The sequence below is a fragment of the Suncus etruscus genome, chromosome 4 (genome assembly GCF_024139225.1).
Source record: "Suncus etruscus isolate mSunEtr1 chromosome 4, mSunEtr1.pri.cur, whole genome shotgun sequence".
Taxonomy (NCBI): domain Eukaryota; kingdom Metazoa; phylum Chordata; class Mammalia; order Eulipotyphla; family Soricidae; genus Suncus; species Suncus etruscus.
In genome coordinates, this window is record NC_064851.1 from 132455022 (window position 1) to 132475539 (window position 20518).

Sequence of the window (20518 nt, forward strand, 5' to 3'; positions counted from 1 at the left end):
ACTTTTCCTGTTCATTATAGAAAAAAATAAGGGTTACTTACACATAAATAAAAAAATGTGTGTATGCATATGTATAGATCTACATGTCTTTCCCATGAAAACAAGCATTCAAGATAAAATTTTGCCTATAAAGACGCAACATAAGTGATACCCAACCTGCAAATGATATGGGTTTAATTGGAGCATGTCAAAATATACTAATAAATAGTGTCAGCAGTGGACAAACAAAGAAACAAAGGAAGCTTCAATTTCATGTTTTTATCTTTCTTCACAAGCATTACAATATTTCATGATATATAATGCCTTAATTATATCCCTTCTGGAAAACATACAAATAAGTTTCTCAGGCATTCCTTTGTTAAGCTAAAGAATCTAGAAGAAATGGACAGATTTCTAGAAAAATATTATGTCCCAAAAATTGAGTGATAAGGAAGTAGATGTGTAATTTTGTAAATCACAAATCTGTGGTTTTCATTATTATTATTTTTTTTTTTTTTTTGGTTTTTGGTCCACACCCGGCGGTGCTCAGGGGTTACTCCTGGCTGTCTGCTCAGAAATAGCTCCTGGCAGGCACGGGGGACCATATGGGACACCGGGATTCGAACCAACCACCTTTGGTCCTGGATCGGCTGCTTGCAAGGCAAACGCCGCTGCGCTATCTCTCCGGGCCCGGTTTTCATTATTTTTAATTAAATGTTTAATATGCTTTTCTGTAATGATGTGGAGCATTTTTTTCATGTGCCTTTTGGACATCTGTCTTTCTTCTTTGAGGAAATGTCTGTAAACTAAGCAATTTGTATCTCAAAAAAAAAAAAAAAAAAAAAAAAAACAGTAACTAGGATACTAAGACTGCCCACGGAATGGGAGAAGCTATTCATCCAGTACTCATATGATAAGGGGTTAATATCATAATCTATCATTACTTATCAGAAAGATGTAAATCAAACAACAATGGGATAGCATCTCATACCAGAGACTGGCACACATCAAAAAGAACAATAAGAATCAGTCAGTGCTGGCATAAATGAAGGGAGGAAGGGACTCTCATTCACTGTTGGTAGGAATGGCAATTGGTCCAGTCCTTTTGGAAAACAATAAGAATATTCCTAAAAAAAAAAAAAAAAAAAAACTAGAAATTAAATTTCCATTATTACCCATCAATATCACTCTTAAGTATATACCCTGGAACCAAAAATACAATGCAGAAAAGCTCTCTATATTCCAATGTTCACTGCAGCACTATTCACAATAACAGGAATTTAGGAACAATCCAAGTGCCCGAGAATAGATGAATAGATTTAAAAAAATATGGTACATCAACACAATGGAAATCTATGTAGTTATTAAAAAAAATTAAATCATGGTATATACTTATATGTAAATAGATACGGTAAGTATTATTCTGAGCAAAATAGTCGGGGGGATAGACTTAGAATGATTGCACTCATTTGTGGAATATAAAAAATATGATAGTATGGCAATAATATTCAGGGACAATAATAACCAGGGCCAGGAGGACTAGACCATGGAAGAAAGTTTGCCAAAAAGAAAGAAATACAGTTAGGACAGAGAGGGGACCACTATGACAATAGTTGGAAATTTCTCTACAAGAAATGGGTGTTGCAAGGAGATAAAGTAATATGCATGATACCCCACAGTGTCTTAAAGGAAAGGGAAAAAAGGAGAGACAAAGAAGGAAAATAAGAAAAAGAATGTCTGCCACAGAGGCAATCAAGGGGAGAGAGTTGAGGGTAGGAGGGAAACTGGGGACATTGGTGGTGGAAAACGTGCACTTTTGAAAGGTATTATACACGATTATGACTAAAACTAGAATCATACTGGTGAAGGGGGTGTTCTGTTTATGACTGAAACCAACTACGAACATACTTGTAATCATGGTGCTTAAATAAAGATTTTATAAAATAAAAATATATTATAAAAAATGAATCATTTGGGGCCAGCAAGGTGGCGCTAGAGGTAAGGTGTCTGCCTTGCAAGCGCTAGCCAAGGAAGGACCAAGGTTCGAACCCCCGGCGTCCCATATGGTCCCCCCAAGCCAGGGGCAATTTCTGAGCTCTTAGCCAGGAGTAACTCCTGAGCATCAAACGGGTGTGGCCCAAAAACCAAAAAAAAAAAAAAAAAAAGAATCATGAACAACTTTGTAATTAAAAAAACAATGGTTTAATGAACAACCTTATAAACCACGGCATTTATTTAAACTAATTAAAAATTAAAAGTAAAGAAATAAAGTCGCTCTTTTCTGCTGAGCCAGCCTACAGACACCAAGGACTGTAATCTCTCCAGGACCCACACCCGAAATGTAACCCCTGAATTCCATTTCTGCACATTGTAAGAAGCAATCTACAGCCTTACCAATGGAGTAATTTTGCAGTACACCCCCATATTTACAGAAATCAAGATGGCTCCTCTAATAATCTAAAAATTAGGAAACAGCTAGCTCTTGCCAGGTATAGGGTTTGGGGAGGACCCATACCGGGCCCTTATCCCTAGCCTGAGGAGTGCCGGGAGGCTTGGCAGGCCCACAGCCATCCTTGTCTTTTTCCCCTGACTCCAGGCCTTCCCTGGGTGCCAGCTCAGATGACCAGAAGTGGGTTCAGGTGGACTCTTAGTGGGCCTCAGGCTTCCCCCCTCCCTCCGTACTCCAGGAGGGAGGTGCACGGGGAGGAGGGTGGGCAGACATCTGGCTTCCGGTTTCCTCCTTGATTCTGGAGACCAGCTCTTGCCAGGAATAGGGTTTTTCTCCCCTGGACTTCAGTCCTTTCCTGGGTGCTGGTCTAGGTGGACTATATAGGGGTCAACAGGCTTTCTCCCTATCTCTCCCTACACTAATGGGAATGCACTCTGGGAGGAGGGCGGGCCGTTCTAGCACTGGTTTATGTTGGGACAGTCAGTGGAAATTTTTTCTCCTTGTTTTCATATTGATAGTATTGTATGCATATATTTTATATATCCACAATATCCATCTTGTATTGTGACCTTGATACTGCCTTACAAAGCTCATTTCTAATATTTTACTGCCTCAGTCCCAACCCTTACTTCCCCCCATCTTCCCATGTAGGTGCAGCTAATGACATGAAGCTCACCACATAGAGTGATAAATGCAGTTAGAGAAATAACTACACTGAAAACTATCATAACAATGTGAATGAATGAGGGAAAAAGAAAGCCTGTCTCGAGTACAGGTGTGGGTGGGGTGGGGAGTAGGTAGATCTGGGAAATTGGTGGTGGGAATCCTGCACTGGTGAAGGGGGGGGGTGTTCTTTACATGACTGTAATCATACAACTACAATTATATTTGTAATCACAGTGTTTAAATAAAGATAATTAAAAATTATAAAAAAAATAGAAATAAAGTCAAGATAAGCAACAGACTGGAAAAAAAACATTTAAAAAGGACAAGAAAAATTTTAGTGAAACTAGATAGTTTATATTGAACAAAATTTACTTACCTTATTTTCTGGCGTATAAGACGACTTTTGAAACAAACAAAAAAAGTCAACCGAAAATCGGGTGCCACATCTCATTCAGGAAGAACACACACCAATAAGTGTAGTGTTCTCCTGAAAAGGAATTATTTGCCAAAAAGGCCCGCTTAGAGCAGTCAAAATCACTTGACCCTTTGTGTGGATTGTTTGAACATAATTCCATATAGTGGCTATAACTATCTCTCTCTTTATTTTAAACCAATATTAGAAATCAGGCCTTAGTAATTTCTTCCTACAACATAGGACAGCAATCAATCCAGCCAAAAGTCTCCCGCTTAACAACTCCCTGTAATTTTTGCTACCTTGGCGCCTAAACCAAGGTTTTTCCATAAACTTAGCTCAAAACAAAGTAATTTTCACTTTTTCCCCCCCCCCCCGAAACTCTGAAACATTCCTCACATTCCAACTTCCCTGATAATTTACCTGTTTTCCTTCTGTTTTACCCAATACAAAGCGAACCCAAAACAAGCTGCCTTTTCGCCTTCAGTATTCAGCTCTTTAATATGCTAATTTAAGCCAGGGTCTTTTCTTTCTTTCCCCAGTTTCTTTGATGTCAAGAATTTGCACCTGCCTTTCCTAGCCTCTAACCTTTAAAAGTCAGCCAGCTCAAAAAATAAATTTGTCGGGGCCGGGTAGGTGGCGCTGGAGGTAAGGTGTCTGCCTTGCAAGCGCTAGCCAAGGAAGGACCTCGGTTCGATCCCCCAGAGTCCCATATGGTCCACCCAAGCCAGGGGCGATTTCTGAGCACATAGCCAGGAGTAACCCCTGAGCGTCAAACGGGTGTGGCCCAAAAACCAAAAAAAAAAAAAAATAAATAAAAAAAAATAAATTTGTCTTCGTTCTTTGAACGTAAGTCCCCATGCAATCTGCGTGGTTTCATTCATTTCTACAAGATATTTCCGTCATTTGCCATTCCGCGTGCCCACCTTCTCCCCCATGGAATTTTTCCCGAACTCCACGAAGGACCTGTTTGCAGGTGCTGAAGACTGCAAACAAAATTTGGCTCACAGCAATCGGGGGTCATCTTATATGCCAAGTATATCCCGAAAAATGTTTCAATATGCCGCTAAACGGAAATTGTCTGAATATTGCCACAAAACGAATTTTCCAACTTGATCCTGCACCAATTACTGCAAAGCTGCTCGAACTGCCTCTCTAACTCAGCCAATGCAAGCAGGCTTTTTATGCATGCAAATTAGACAATGTTCTGGACCCAAATCTACACTGTCAAAAGCCTGCTCAGATTGGCCAGAGTCAGAGAAGAAGTCTATTACAGTATAACCTTTGAAACTTTGCTTGTTGTGATTGGCTCACTGTGGTACATATAGTTGCAGCACAGGAACGTTCTGTCTGATACAGCGAATATAGGCCTAAACCTATGTTTTAACTGCAAAATTAGGGGGTCATCTTATACGTACAGTCGTCTTATATGCCAGAAAATATGGTAGATGTGAAGAGAGGAATACATATTCAAGAGAGAACAAAGGCTTGAGAGAGCAAGCTTGAAAAATAAGTTTTAATTGACCAAAGACCTTATAGACTCTTGATCAAAGAAGACATGCACATGGCTAATAAGTTATAGTCCATGTCATATATCATTAGGAAAATGCAAATTAAAAAATTAAAATTAAAAAAATTAAATTAAAAATTGAAGTTCCAGAACATGCTCCTAACTCTGCACTTAGGAATTATCCTGGTGGTGATCAGGTACCATATGGGATGTCAAGGATCAAATTTGGTTTTGCCATCTGCAAGGCAAGTAAGTGCCCTATTCACTGTACTACCTTGCCAAACCTCCCAAAACACATAATTTTTAAGGTAATGAAAAATACTCTTCTGCATAATACTATAATTTCATTAAAATTCCTCTAAGCACATACATTATAAAACACTAAACTTCACAAATACCATCATAATTTGTTTTATTTGGGGGTCACAATCATCAGTGCTCAGGGGTTATTACTCCTGGCTCTGCCCTCAAAGATCGATCACTCCTGGTGGTGCTCAGGTTCAAATGGGATGCTGGATTTTGAACCCAGGTCAGCCGTGTGCAAGGTATGTGCTCAACCTGCTGTAATATTGCTCCTATAATTTCTAGGAAATAATGACAATAACTCCTGATTTTGTTGATGGCCTGAACTCACCAATGAAAATTCAGAGTGGCAGAAGGAATTGGAAAACTGAAACAACTTTCAGTTGTCTACAAGAGGTATCCTGGAATAAGTCACGACATACAGGTTCAAAATAAAAGGGTGAAAATAATCTTAATGACAATCACCTAAAAGAATGAGCACAGCTGTCCTTGCATCAGACAACACAGACTTTAAACTGAAAAAATTTAAGGGGCAGGGGCCAGAGCAGTGGTACAAGTGGTAAGGCATCTGTTGCATAGAAGCCCTTGAGGGGGCTGACTGATGGAGGGACGGAGGATGAGGTCTTTCACCTCCAGCTCGGACCACGCATCTGCCATCCTGCTCAGCTGATGGTTCTGAGGTGAAAGCGGTGGGTAGAAAGCTGTCAGGCTTCAGAAGATATCAGCTTTATTCAGTGGATAAGGCTGAAGCAAAAAGCCCCAGAATCAGCCCCAGGAAAAAAGCCCTAGCCTTCCACAGATCCTTGCTTTTATACATCAGAATCAGGTACCACCCTAGGGTGGGAGCAGAATCAGGCACCGCCCTAGGTTGAGAGCAGAATGCCAGGTCACACCCTAGGGTAGAGCACAATCATTGATCAGGGCAGGATCAGCAACAAAATAATCTCATGGAGATGTTTACATACATAACAGGAGTCTGCCTTGCTCAGGCTAGCCTAGGACAAACCGAAGTTCGATTCCCCAGAGTCCCAGATGATCTCCCAAGCCAGGAGCGATTTTTTTTTGTTTGTTTGTTTGTTTTTTTTGTTTGTTTTTGGGCCACACCCGGTGGTGCTCAGGGGTTACTTCTGGCTGTCTGCTCAGAAATAGCTCCTGGCAGGCACTGGGGACCATATGGGACACCGGGATTTGAACCAACCACCTTTGGTCCTGGGTCGGCTGCTTGCAAGGCAAACGCCACTGTGCTATCTCTCCAGGCCAGCCAGGAGTGATTTCTGAGCGTATAGCCAAGAGTAACCCCTGAACGTCATCGGTTGTGGGCCAAAACCAAAAACCAAAAAAAAAAAAATTTTAAGGGACAAGAACAGTCATTTAAAGAAAACAGGAGGGGCTGGAGTGATAGCACAGAAGGTAGGGCATTTGCCTTGCAAGCTGCTAACCCAGGAGTTCGATCCCCGGCATTTCATATGGTCCTACGAGTCTGTCAGGATCTATTTCTGACCACAGAGCCAAGAGTAACCCCTGAGCACTGCCGAGTGTGGCCCAAAAACTAACAAACTAAATAAATAAAAATCAAGGAACTTTATATATGGTAAATGCATATAAACCTAATGTAGGAACACCAAAACTTATATATAAAGTAACCCTTAGTAGTCCTAAGGAAAGATATTAATAGCAACACAATAATAGTAGGATATTTTAACATAGTTTTCTCACCACTTGACAGAGCAAGTAGGCAAGAATAAGGAAACAGTGCCTTAAAGAAAGACATGGAAGCAATGAACCAATACACATGTACAAAATTCTCTACTGCCAGAAATTCAACTACATATTTTCCTCTAATGTACAGATCCGGGACATTCTCCAAACAGATCAAGTACAGGGACATAAAACATGTTCCCATAAAAAAAAAAAAAAAAAAAAAAAAAAAAAAAAAAAAAACCCTATACCGACTATCTACTCAGATCACAAAACTCTGCAAGTGGAAATTAATCACAAACACAAAGTATAGGAAAACTATAATACTTGGAAACTATATAATTTACTACTAAATAGCCCGTGAGCAAAGAAAGCAAAGAAAAATATCAAAAGATTCCTGGAAACAAATAAAAATGAAGATATATATTATCAGAACATATGGGGCAGAGCAAAAGTTATGTTGAGGGAAGTTTATAGCAATGCAAGTTGCTGTTCCTTAGAAAACAAGAAAAGGCCCAAATAAATAGCCTGACTACATAGATTAAGTTACTATAAGAAAAGATCAACAAAGGACATCAATGTAACAAGAGGAAATAAACTTAGAATGAAACAAAAAATAGTATATTTGTGTATATATTTGTAAAAAACATAATAAAACCAAGAGCTGGTATTTCAAAAGAATAAATATCAACAAACCATTGGCTAGATTCACAAAGAAAAAGATTAAAACTCTTTTTTTTTTTTTTTTTTTTTTTTGGGTCACACCCAGCGGTGCTCAGAGGTTACTCCTGGCTGTCTGCTCAGAAATAGCTCCTGGGAGGCACAGGGGACCATATGGGACACCGGGATTCGAACCAACCACCTTTGGTCCTGGATCAGCTGCTTGCAAGGCAAACACCGCTGTGCTATCTCTCCGGGCCCAAGATAAAACTCTTATACGCCAACTTTTCCTCACAGATTCTACTCTTGCAAGCTATGGCAAATGGTACCAAAACCCTGTCGGACATTTTCTGAGATGTGTAGGAAACATCAGCCCCACAAAGTCCCACAGTACAAGAAAGGTGAGGAATCTCTGGATGCCCAGGGAAAGTGGTGTTATAATAGGAGCAAAGTGGCTCTGGAGATCATACTAAAGCCAGAAAAAGGTTAAAACTATGAAGATTGTGTTGAGGCTTGAAATATGTCGAGGCCAACTGTAGATCTAAGAGAATGCTGGCCATTAAGAAAAGCAGCATTCTGCACTGGGGGAATAAAAAGAGAAAGGGACAAGTGATACATTTTAAACTTCATCTTATTATGAAGACAAATCTTGGGTTGTACTAACCTGGATTGGTATTTAAAGAGAGAAATTTCCCTTATGGGGAAATCTGTTTGATTCTTGTACTTTAAAAAAAAAAAATCTTATAGGGACCAGAGCAATAGCACAATGGTGCGGTGTTTGCCTTATAAACGGCCAACCCCTATGGACCTTGGTTTTATTCCTGGCAACCCATATGGTCCCCGAGGCTGCCAGGAGTAATTTCTGAGTCCAGAGCTAGGAGTAACCCCTGAGTTGCCAGGTGTGAACCAAAAACAAAAAAAAAGGGGGGTAAAGTGATAGCACAGCGGTAGGGCGTTTACCTTGCAAACAGATGACCTGGGACATTTCCAGGTTCGATCGCCGGCATCCCATATGGCCCCCAAGCCTGCCAGGAGCAATTTCTGAGTGCAAAGCCAGGAGTAACCCTTGAGTGCTCCAGGTATGGCCCAAAAATAAACGAACAAAATAATCATATAAGCCAGATTAAAAACTAAAGGGAAAAAGTTATAATAGATAGCACAGAAATTTAAAAAAAACGTTTTAAGATTACTATGAAAAATTTTGTGCCATAAAATTAGAGAACCTAGAAGAAATAGATAAATTTTTAGAATTTTATAACCTCCCAAGACAGAGTCAGAAAGAAGCAGAATACCTGAATAAACCAATTACTAACAAGGAATCAAAATGGTAAATGAAAATCTCCTGCAAAATTCTAGATGGGCTGACTATTAAGTTTTTCCAGTCCTTCAGTTCTTTTTGAAAGAAGACCTATCTCCTATATTCAAGCTCTTCCAGAAAATTGAAGAAACAGTAATTCCTTTGAACAGTTTCTATGAGGTAAACAGTACACTGATACCAAAAGCAGACTGAAACACTACTGAATTACAGACTAGTATCACTAATGAATATAGATGAAAGAGTGTCAACAAACTCTTATGAACTGAATCCAAACACTACATTTAAATGATGATCACTAAATGAGAATTATTCCAGAGATGCAAAGTTGGTTTACTAGACACAAATAGTCAAATAATATACCATATCAATACAAGAAAATATATCATATAAACATATCAATAGACACAGAAAAAATAAAACACCATTCATGATAAAATTAACAAAATGGAAATAGAAAGAACTTACCTCAATAAATTGGAAGCCATCTACCACAAAGACACAGTCAATATATACTCAATAATGAAAAACTAACATTCTCTAAAAACAGGCAAAAATATAGTTAACCCATGACCAATATAACTATTATTCAACATTATTTTGGAAGTCTACAGCATTTGACAAAAAAGTAATATTAAAAGTATTAAGATTGGAAAAGTAGTCCAACTTACTATTTGTAAATAGCATAGTGTACTTAGAAAACTATAAAGATTCTACCAAAAAAAAAAAACAACTAAAAACAATAAACCAGTAAAGTGGCAAGCTACAAGCTTAATACACAGAAATCCATGGTATGCAAAAATGAAGAAAAGGGAGAAATTTTTTTTTAAAAAGAACCATTCACAATTGTGCCCTCAAAAACCAAGTAGCAAGGATGAAGCAATAGTACAACAGGTCGGGAACTTTTCTTACATGAAGATGACCCGACTTCAATCCTTGGCATTCTTTATGGTCTCCTAAGCACTGCCAGGAGTAATTCCTGAATGCAGAATGAAAAGTAATCCTGAGCTCTGCCAGGTGTGGCCACAAAACAAAAATTCAAATAGCTATAAATTGACCTAAAGAAAGTAAAGGTTTGGGCCAGAGGAATGGCTCAGCAGTAGAGCACTTGCTTTGTATGCGACTGACCCAGGACAGACCTCAGTTCAATTCCTGGTGTCTTATATGCTCTCCCAAGCCAGGAGCAATTTCTAAGTGCATAGCCAGGAGTAACCCCTGAAAGTCACCGGGTGTGGCCCAAAAACCAAAAAAGGAAAAAAGAAAGTAAAGGATTTATACAACAGAAACTATAAATCATATTAAAAAGAAATCAAATAAGACACAAGAAAATGAAAATATAACCCCCTAGTCATGATTGAATAGATTAACATTGTTAAAATGACTATTCAAAATAGTCTCCATAAAAATTCTCATGGTCATAATTCACAATGGTCTCATTAAAATTTTTTTTAATTCCTTGGTATTTATTTTTTTATTTCCTTGGTATTTTTTAAGGACATAAGCCAAATGCTCTTAAAATTTATATAAAGGGCCCTGAGAGATAGCACAGTAGTGCTTGCCTTGCAAGCAGCCGATCCAGGACCTAAGGTGGTTGGTTCGAATCCTGGTGTCCCATATGGTCCCCCGTGCCTGCCAGGAGCTATTTCTGAGCAGACAGCCAGGAGTAACCCCTGAGCACCACTGGGTGTGGCCCAAAAACCAAAAAAAAAAAAATTATATAAAACTCCCAGAATAGCCAAAGCAATCCTATGAAAAAAGATGAAAGGCACTTCTCTCAATTTTAAATTATATTATAAATCAAAAAAAAAAACCACTGTACTATCTTCTCTGGCCCTTTAAAGTCACTTTGCACTATCCTTGTGTATGGCATAAGATAGGGATCCAAGTTCTTATTATTAAATTTTTTTTCATGTGGCTAACAGGCCTTTTCAAATATGATTTGCTCAAGAGGCACTCCTTGCTCCACTTTAAACACCTAGTTATTTTGTCAAAGATTTGTCTACATATATCTGATGATTTGTCTCTGGAACCTCAGTGGTTTTTTTTTTGTTTTTTTGTTTTTTTTTTTTTGGTTTTTGGTTTTTGGTTTTTGGTCCATACCTGGTGACACTCAAGGGTTACTCCTGGATATGAGCTCAGAAATTGCCCCTATCTTGGGGAACCATATGAGACCCCAGGGTATCAAACCTGGTCCATCCTTGGTCACCCCTGAGCACCGCTGGGGGGGGGGGGGTGACAAAAACAAAACCAAACAAAAAACAAAAAACCCAAACAAAATCAATAATAGGCATGATGGGGCCAGAACAATAACACAGCAGGAGGGCATTTGCCTTACACACGGCCCACTGGGGACTAAACAGGGTTCGATCCCGGAATCCCATATGGTCCCCGGAACCTGCCAGGAGTGATTTCTGAGCGCAGAATTAAGAGTAACCCCTGAGCACCACCATGTGTGGCCCAAAAACCAAAAATAAATAAATAAGTAAATAAAATGCATGAATATTCACAAAAGGGTTTCCCAAAGTATGCTATCTCAAATTCATGGGCAGTTATATAAAGGGAAAATTCCAGAAATATTCTCAAATATAAGTGCTTAATTTCTAGATTGAGTCTAATATAGAAGGTAAGATCATGGGAGCTTGAGCAATAGCACAGCTGTATGGTGTTTATCTTGTAATGCAGCGGATCCAGACAGACCTATGTTGGATCCCCAACATCCCATATGATCCCCTGAACCAGCCAGGAGTGATTTCTGAGCACAGAGCCAGGTGTAACTCCTGAGCACCATAGTGTGTGGCCCAAAAACCAAAAAAGAAAAGTAGAATGCCTGTCTAAAATACTGGCAGAGGTTGGGAAGGAGGGGGCACTGGTGGTGGGAATGTTGCACTGGTGAAGGGTAATGTTCTGTTTATGACTAAAACTCAACTACAATCATGCTTGTAATCAATAAAGATTTTATTAAAAAAAATAAAGAAGGAAACCTGACACCAACAATAGTGACTGTGCGGGGGGAAAAAAATAGTTTATTGGCATTACAGACAATGACTTGGATTGGACAACCTATATGCCTAGAGCCTAGAGTTGGTCTTCTGCCATAAAACTTCAGGAGTAAGGTCTCCTTGTATTTAGGCCAAGGCTTTGCCTTTCCATGTTCCCCATATTTTGCTCTGCTTATGCAAACAATTGCCTCTCTAACACTGTTTTTGCTGTACTTCTTTAACTCTTGCGATTTTTTGTTTGTTTGTTTTTGGGCCACACACAGCGGCGCTCAGGGCTGGAATGACAGCACAGCATAGAGCATTTGCCTTACACACAGCTGACCTATGACAGACCTGGGTTTGATCCCAAGTGTCCCATATGGTCCCCAACTAGGAGTTATTTCTGAGCGCATAGCCAGAAGTAACCTCTAGGTGTGGCCCAAACACCAAAAAAAAAAAAAAAAAAAAAAAAAAAGGAGAGACCAGAGAGATAATACAGTGGGTAAGATTCTTGGGTCAACCTGGGACCAATCCCTGGCATCCACATGATCTTAGGTAACATTTGGAGCACTTCCTGAGTGGAGAGCCAGAAGTAACCTCAATGAGAGAGGGAGAGAGGACAGGGAGAGAGAGAAGGAGAGGGAGAGAGAGAGAAAGAGAGAAAAGAAGGGAGAAAGAAGAAATACATTTGAAATTTTCTTCCAAAATTTGAAAGTGTTAAAGACAGAGTGATCATCAGTAGTTAGGACATTTGACTGACCTGGATTTGATCCCCAGCACCATATGAGGCCCCCAGAACACCATTAGGAGTGATCCCTGTATGCAGAGCCAGGTATGGTCCAAAAATCAAACAAAAAATTTTAAAAACATGATTCAACTTTACTATTTCTAACCCACCAAAATCTAGTGATTGTGTCTCTATAACTCACTGAGTAAAGTAACTAAGTCGGTAAAGGGAATTAAAACCACTAGGTTGATTGCTAATACAGGTGATACTTTATAGTGGAGGGGAGAAGTAGGACATAAATACAACATGAAATACCTGAAGGGTTGGAGAGAGTTTCTGCCCTGGGAAATACCTCCCAGGACCAGAGCTAGACTCAATTACTATAAGCTACATAGTAAGTAAAAAAAAAAAAAAATGGTGTCCCTTACCACTACGGACTGTCAGAAGAGCTGATGGTTCTCAGGTGAGCTCCATGTAACTGTTATCTGGGCTCAGAGTAAATCCAAATCCATCCAGTCTATTCTCCTCAGATGTCTCCATGTCGTTGTTGACAAATGCCATCTGAACTCTACAAAAATACCTCTAACTCCTCCTAGCTAAACTAAGTTATTTTATACATTCAGGTAACAACTGAGAAAGAAATGTTTAGTGTCAGCTAGCACCTTCTCTGCATCTGCTTCCTTCCACTCCACTCTCAAAGATGAGAAAAAATGCGGTGAATCTTGGGGCTATCTGAAGAAGCTGCCAAGTGCTAAATAACTGTGCCATAAATATCCTGATAAGACTGTTCCTACTCTCCACTGAGATTCTACTCCAAGTAACATACACTATTTCACCAAGGATTTTTATAAAGACATGAAATCATTACTGGAGATGGGCTATGCAAATTACTAATGAATTTGATGCAATAATCATAATAGTAATTAGGTAGGTTGCTTTTGAATATTAAAAATATATGTAGAATAGGGAATGAAGCGATACCACAATGGTATGACATTTGCCTTGCACACAACTGACCCAGGACGGACTTGGGTTCGATCCCTGGCGTCCCATATGGTCCCCTAGCCAGGAGTGATTTCTGAGCTCATAGCCAGGAGCAACCCTGAGCATTACCAGGTGTGGCCCAAAAACCAAATAAATAAATATATATGCAGAAGAGTTGTGGATAAAATAGCCCATGAAAGAAAAATCATGCTCTTTATGACTAAATATTAGAATTGAATTTGGAGGGCCCGGAGAGATAGCACAGCAGTGTTTGCCTTGCAAGCAGCCGATCCAGGACCAAAGGTGGTTGGTTCGAATCCCGGTGTCCCATATGGTCCCCCGTGCCTGCCAGGAGCTATTTCTGAGCAGACAGCCAGGAGTAACCCCTGAGCAACACCAGGTATGGCCCAAAAACAAACAAAAAAAAATTGAATTTGGAGTGATATATGACTTTAATCTAAGTGAATTTTTCTAAAAATTATTTAAATGCATAATAAAATACTATATTCCTTTTGAAATATACTTATCTACTTATAACACTTAAATATTTCTTTTCAAAATATTAAGTTCTGCATACTAAATAATTCATTCCAAATTGCTGTATGCACATGAAAAGAAAGGGTTTAGTTGTATATTACATAAAATCTATACACAATTTCTTCAAAACTAAGCACTGAGATCTACTACAATGCAATACCCACTGAAAAGAGCTGAAAACATGAGTTTAGAAATGTATGCACAAAGCAGTACCTAAATTTATAGGGCAACTCAATAGCGTCCATAGCAGTATGGTAACAAAGTTGGGATGAAGGTAAGACCACTCACTGGTCCAAGAATAGTTTTACAGGCCCACAAGAGAAGCCTCACTGTCTCTCCTGGAGTCAACGGAAGTCAGTCAAGAAATAGGGGCCAGGGGCCAGAGCAATGGCACAGCAATAGGGCGTTTGCTTTGCATGCAGCTGACACAGGACAGACCTGGGTTCAATCCCCGCATCCTATATGGTTCCCAAGCCAGGAGCAATTTCTGAGTGCATAGCCAGGAATAACCCCTAAGCATAACCAGGTATGGCCTCAAACCACCCCCCCCCCAAAAAAAAGAAAGAAAGAAATTGAGGCCAGAGAAACAATAACTATAGGTAAGGTACTTGCTGTAGACTCCATATGTTCCTCCACGCCCACCAGGAGCTCAGAGCCAAGAGTGGCCCAGAAACAAACCAAAAAGATGTTTTTGATAGAGAAAGGGCATGATGGGTGGGAGTCATGAAAGCAGCATGCCACTCCACTACAGAAATGGGCTCAAGAAGAGCAGAGAGGAACTCAGAGGAAACTTGAGAGTCAGCGGCTGAGAGAGCACAAGTGGAGTGAAAGAGAAGAAAAGGCAATTTCACTGGGCATTTTTGAGGTTATCCCACATTCTATTTTAATACTCAAATTAACATGAGGGTAGGAGGCAGAGACTGGGCAGAGAATGTCCTCCAGAAAGGTCTAACAAGTAGATATTACTTAGCCAGGATCCAAGACCCATTAGCATTAATCCAGTGCCAAACCCAGTTCCAACCCTAATGTCTTTTCAAATAATAACCTGAACCCAAGTGACCCCTAGACTTCACACAGGATATTTTTTATTCAGCAATTTGACAGAGAAAAATAAAAACAGCCAGACAGTGGGGTAGGAACCCCAAAGTTTATGATGCTAAGTCCAAGAACTGCAGTTTGCCTCAACCCAACCACAAAGTAGTTGCTCCTTGGAACACACTTCTTTTTCTCTAGAGAAGAACCATGCTCAGAGAAACACACTGCTCAGCATATGCTCTTTTAGTGGCTTTGGTTAAACACGTACACACACCCAGAAAGAAATATGTGCAGAGCATCCAGATTATTCATGGGCTTCCGCCTCCTTGAATTGCACTCCAGAGACTGAAACAGAACACAGAACAGAGGCAGTTGATGGATATCACACAGTAGACAAAGAGCATATGAATCAGCTTCATTCTAGTAGGAAAGTGACTGGGCATTTTACATTCAGGCATTGCTTTATTTTTTTCCCCAAAATAAAACCCTCTACCCACTTGGTAAATATTGCTTCAAATTCAGAGTGACTCCAACAAACAACCTCTGTGTTTTATACTCTTTAAAGCTACCCAAGACATAAAGTCTAAGTCAAGTTACCTCTGTGGATCTTACGAGCATACAGGAAGCAAACAATAAAGATCAAGATGACATCATCAGTGATATATTCTACGCTGGAGCAATAGTATAGAGATAGGGTTTTTGTATTGCATGCAGCCAACCCAGATTTGACCTCTGGCATCCCATATGGTCTTGCAGAACTTTCAAGAGTGATCCCTGAGTTGCACAGCCAGGAGTAACACAAGGTATGATTCAAAAACCAAAACCAACAAATCAGTGACATGTTAAAGTCAGGCAGAGAGGCCAAATACCAAATGATCTCACTCATTTGTGATATATAAAGAAGCAAAACAAGGGAACAAGCAGTATGGACACTCTTGACTTTTACTTCTGAATTGATGTCACCAAGTGGAGGGAGGCAAAGACTGTGGGGAGAGGAACTAGAAGTGGTGAACTGAAGTGACACTAAGATTGTGGAGGAAGGTCTTGGGCACTGTTGTGGTAGTGAAGGTACAGTAACTTGGGACAACAAAGTTTTACTATACATGGTTTGCTATTCAAACCATAAGCATTATCACTGTTGTAGCCGCTGCTCAACTACAATAAACTTTTTTTAATTTAATTTTATAACACCCAATGTGTACAAGTAGTCTTGTTCCCTTTCTCATTTATACTGTGATATTCATTTATACTTAGAGATGGAGTGGAGATACTCAGTGGGCTAGAGCATGTGCTTTGCATGTAGAAAGCCTGGGTTTGATCCCTCGAACCATATGATCCTCCAAATCACAAGAAACAACCCCAAGTATAAAGCCAAGAGTAGCCTCTGAGCACTACAAGTATGGTACAAAGCAAAAACAAAGAAAATAGGGACATACTGTTTAACCTCAAGAAATCATCCCATCATCTATCTTTTTCACTATAAATATAGGTTTCCTGCTTCCTTGAGGTTGTAATAAAATGTTACATTTGGGGTCTGTTAGGCCAGTAGGAACACCAGGGAACAAAGGGAAGTGGTATAGGATGCACTCTTGGGAACATTGGTGTAGGGAGGTCAACACTGGTGGTGAGAATGAACCTGATTCATTGTATGTCTGAAACCCAACTATGAAGGACTTTGTAAATCCAATGGTTTCAATAAAATAAAATATTTTTTTTTAATCTCACCATTTATACAACTACATGAAAACCACCTCAAATTCTACTGATTCTTCTTGGCTCCTGGTATGTTAAATTCAGCTTGGGAAGAATATATGTGATGCCAAGGATCAAACTCAAGTCAGTCACATGCAAAGTGTATGCCCTACCCACTGTACTATCATTCTCGCTCTAAAACTCAGCTTTTCTTCAAACGCTTCCCTCCTACTTTCTAGCAGAGCAGATCATCCTGCTGATCAATTTTTCTCCCCTAGCCCTGTCAGTATCTTCCACTGCTTCCTCATCCAGACTGGCTGCTCCCTTGTGTTTCATGCTTCCAGCACCTAACAAAGAACAAAGCAGATGAAAAGTTTATAGATGCTTGGGAGATGAAATAAATCAATAAATTAGCTCCATCAAGCCTCTATAATTTTTAACATCTTTTCCACTTGCATTTTCCGAAATTATTATAACATCCCAGTGCAACAAAGGTATCAACTTCTTCCCACTCTGTCCATTTCATGGTAGACAGGGATTTCTGACTTTAAGTACTACATATGCTTAAAGGATATTTATGATATTTATACATATCATATATATTTGTTTTACAAATAGTGAGATGGAGGGGCCGGAGAGCTAGAATGGAGGTAAGGCATTTGCCTTGCATGCAGAAGGATGGTAATTAGAATCCCGGCATCCTATATGGTCCCCTGAGCCTGCCAGGAGCGATTTCTGAGCGTAGAGCAGGAGTAATCCCTGAGAGCTGCCGGGTGTAACCCAAAAACCAAAAAACAAACAAACAAAAATAGTGAGATGGATAACTGTGATAGATATACACAACAGGATATTACATGGCTATAAGAAAAGGTGAAATCATACAGTTAGCTAGATGGATCTGGAGAGTATCTTGTTGAACTTAGAGTGAGAACAGGCACAGAACAATCTCTCTAATGTGCTATAAAAAAAACATAGCTAGGGAATAACAAATGGTCAAAAAGGCTCAGATCTTCAGAACTGATCTACAGAATTGAGCTTTCCAAGGGCAGGGAGTAGGGGGTGGGAAAGTAAAGGACCCCTGTGACAATGGTGTAGGAACTAAGGAAGAGGAGGTATATGGAATCATGTGTACATGAAACTCTACTGTTAACAGTACCATAAACCTTGGCGCTTCAAATAAAAAGAACAGTGATAATAGTCAGGGAAGATAACCGGGGTGGTGGGCAGAGCAGTGGCGCAGAGTGGTAAGGCGTCTGCCTTGCCGGCACTAGCCTAGGATGAACCGTGGTTCGATCCTCCGGCATCCTATCCTCCGGCATCCTATACGGTCCCTCAAGCCAGGAGCGATTTCTGAGCACATAGCCAGGAGTAACCCCTGAGCGTCACCGGGTGTGGCCCAAAAAACAAACAAACAAAAAAAGAAGATAACTGGGGAGGGGCACTGATGCAGGGACCAAAAGTCTATCCCCAGTACCTCACACCCCAAAAAACAAAACTAGATGTGGCACAGGTGATCCCTAAGCACTTGCTGGGGCCAAGCAGTACTGCATCGCTGGGTCCTTAGGACTGAACCAGCTGGCCCACTTGGCAATGTTTTACTGAATGGAGCCCCTTGGTCTCTAAGCATTACTTGCGAGAAGATGACTCCCCCAAAGTAGTAAGAAAATCACCTTCCACTCAAGTTTACAAACGTAACTTTGTAGAGTTTGCATCTACACTAGGAAAAAACTGTCATCTCCAAACTCCTACCTAAAAGATGGCCTATAGCAGCATGTCATTCTGTCTCCTCTGCTATTGAGAATATCAGATACCATTCCATAAAGATGGCATGTTATGGCCGCCTACTCGCCTTGCCTTCCAGGTCCTCCAGGTCGCATCTCCAGCCTCGGCCGCTGCTACTTCCTCCTCCGCCACCTTCCCCCACCACCTTGGCCCCCCAACGCAGCCTCCCGCCCCGCTCGCCCCCATGGAGAAGACGGAGCTGATCCAGAAGGCCAAGCTGGCCGAGCAGGCCGAGCGTTACCACGACGTGGCCACCTGCATGAAGGCCGTGACGGAGCGGGGCACCGAGCTGTCCAACGAGGAGCGCAACCTGCTGTCGGTGGCCTGCAAGAACGTGGTGGGCGGCCGCCGCTCGGCCTGGAGGGTCATCTCGAGCATCGAGCAGAAGACGGACGCCTCGGACAAGAAGCTGCAGCTCATCAAGGACTACCGGGAGAAGGTGGAGTCGGAGCTGCGCTCCATCTGCACCACCGTGCTGGAATTGTTGAATAAGTATTTAAGAGCCAATGCGACTAATCCAGAGAGTAAAGTGTTCTATCTGAAAATGAAGGGGGATTATTTCCGGTACCTGGCTGAAGTTGCAAGCGGTGATGATCGAAAACAAACGATAGATAATTCCCAAGGAGCTTATCAAGAGGCTTTTGATATAAGCAAAAAAGAGATGCAACCTACACATCCGATCCTTGCTCTGAACTTTTCTGTATTTTATTACGAGATTCTCAATAACCCAGAGCTGGCCTGCACACTTGCTAAAACGGCTTTTGATGAAGCCATTGCAGAACTTGATACACTGAATGAAGACGCATACAAAGACAGCACCCTCATCATGCAGTTGCTTAGAGACAACCTAACATTGTGACATCAGACAGTGCAGGAGAAGAATGTGATGCCGCAGAAGGGGCAGAGAACTAAGTGCATACAGGGTGGCATACTCCCACCCAAGAAACCTTTTTACACATCTCCATTCCTTATTCCATTTGGATTTCCTCTAGCAAAGAAACCCATTCATGTGTATGGAATCAACTGTTTAGAGTCTTTTCACACTGCAGCTTTGGGAAAACTCCATTCCTTGGTTTGTGTTTGTCTTGGCCTTTTCTGGTGGGCAGTTACTGCTGTAGAAAAGTTTTAATAGCTTCATTTCATATAAAAATAAGTAATGTCCAAACACTTCTGTAGATGACTAAAAATGTACCTGATATTTAAGTAATCTGAACCAGTTCTGCAAGTGACTGTGTTTTGTATTACTGTGAAGATACAAAAATGTAGTGAATTACATTTGTTTTTTCGGGCCACACCCGTTTGATGCTCAGGAGTTACTCCTGGCTAAGGGCTCAGAAATTGCCCCTGGCTTGGGGAGACCATATGGGATGCCAGGGGATCGAACCGCGGTCCTTCCTTGGCTAGCGCTTCCAAGGCAAACACCTTACCTTTAGCGCCACCTCGCTGGCCCCGTGAATTACAATTATAAAGTGTTATACATAATTCCTTCATTTCTATATTCCCTCCCTTACTCTTGGGGTTTCCTTTTAATAAGCAACTTTTCCATGCTTTTAATGTATTTCTTTTTTGGTCGAAATCCAGAAGTATTAGATTGAATGAAAAAGCATTGACATTTCTGGGCTGGGGGTCTCATACTGAAACGTCTCCTGTACCATACCATGGAGGCCTTGTTTATTGAAAACAAGGGGTAGTTTTCTTATTCACTCTTCATTTGCTGCTGTTTAAGTTGACAACTTCCTTGCCCCAATAAAAATTCACTTCCACCTCTGCCTTTGTAGTTCTGGTATTCAC

At 40.6% G+C, this 20518-nt stretch overlaps 2 protein-coding genes across 2 annotated transcripts in view; one reads left to right on the forward strand and one right to left on the reverse strand.

Moving 5' to 3' along the window:
• Nucleotides 1-20518, reverse strand: part of MTMR7 (myotubularin related protein 7) — a 115649-nt gene that overhangs the window by 92982 nt on the left and 2149 nt on the right.
• On the forward strand, nucleotides 18897-19965 carry LOC126006870 (14-3-3 protein theta-like). Its single transcript, XM_049772406.1, has one exon. It carries the CDS (start codon nucleotides 18912-18914, stop codon nucleotides 19584-19586), a length of 675 nt encoding a protein of 224 aa, XP_049628363.1. The 5' UTR covers nucleotides 18897-18911; the 3' UTR covers nucleotides 19587-19965.

Bases quoted from the DNA above. Each gene is read 5' to 3' on its own strand.
- LOC126006870 (XM_049772406.1), top strand. From the start codon at position 18,912: ATGGAGAAGACGGAGCTGATCCAGAAGGCCAAGCTGGCCGAGCAGGCC.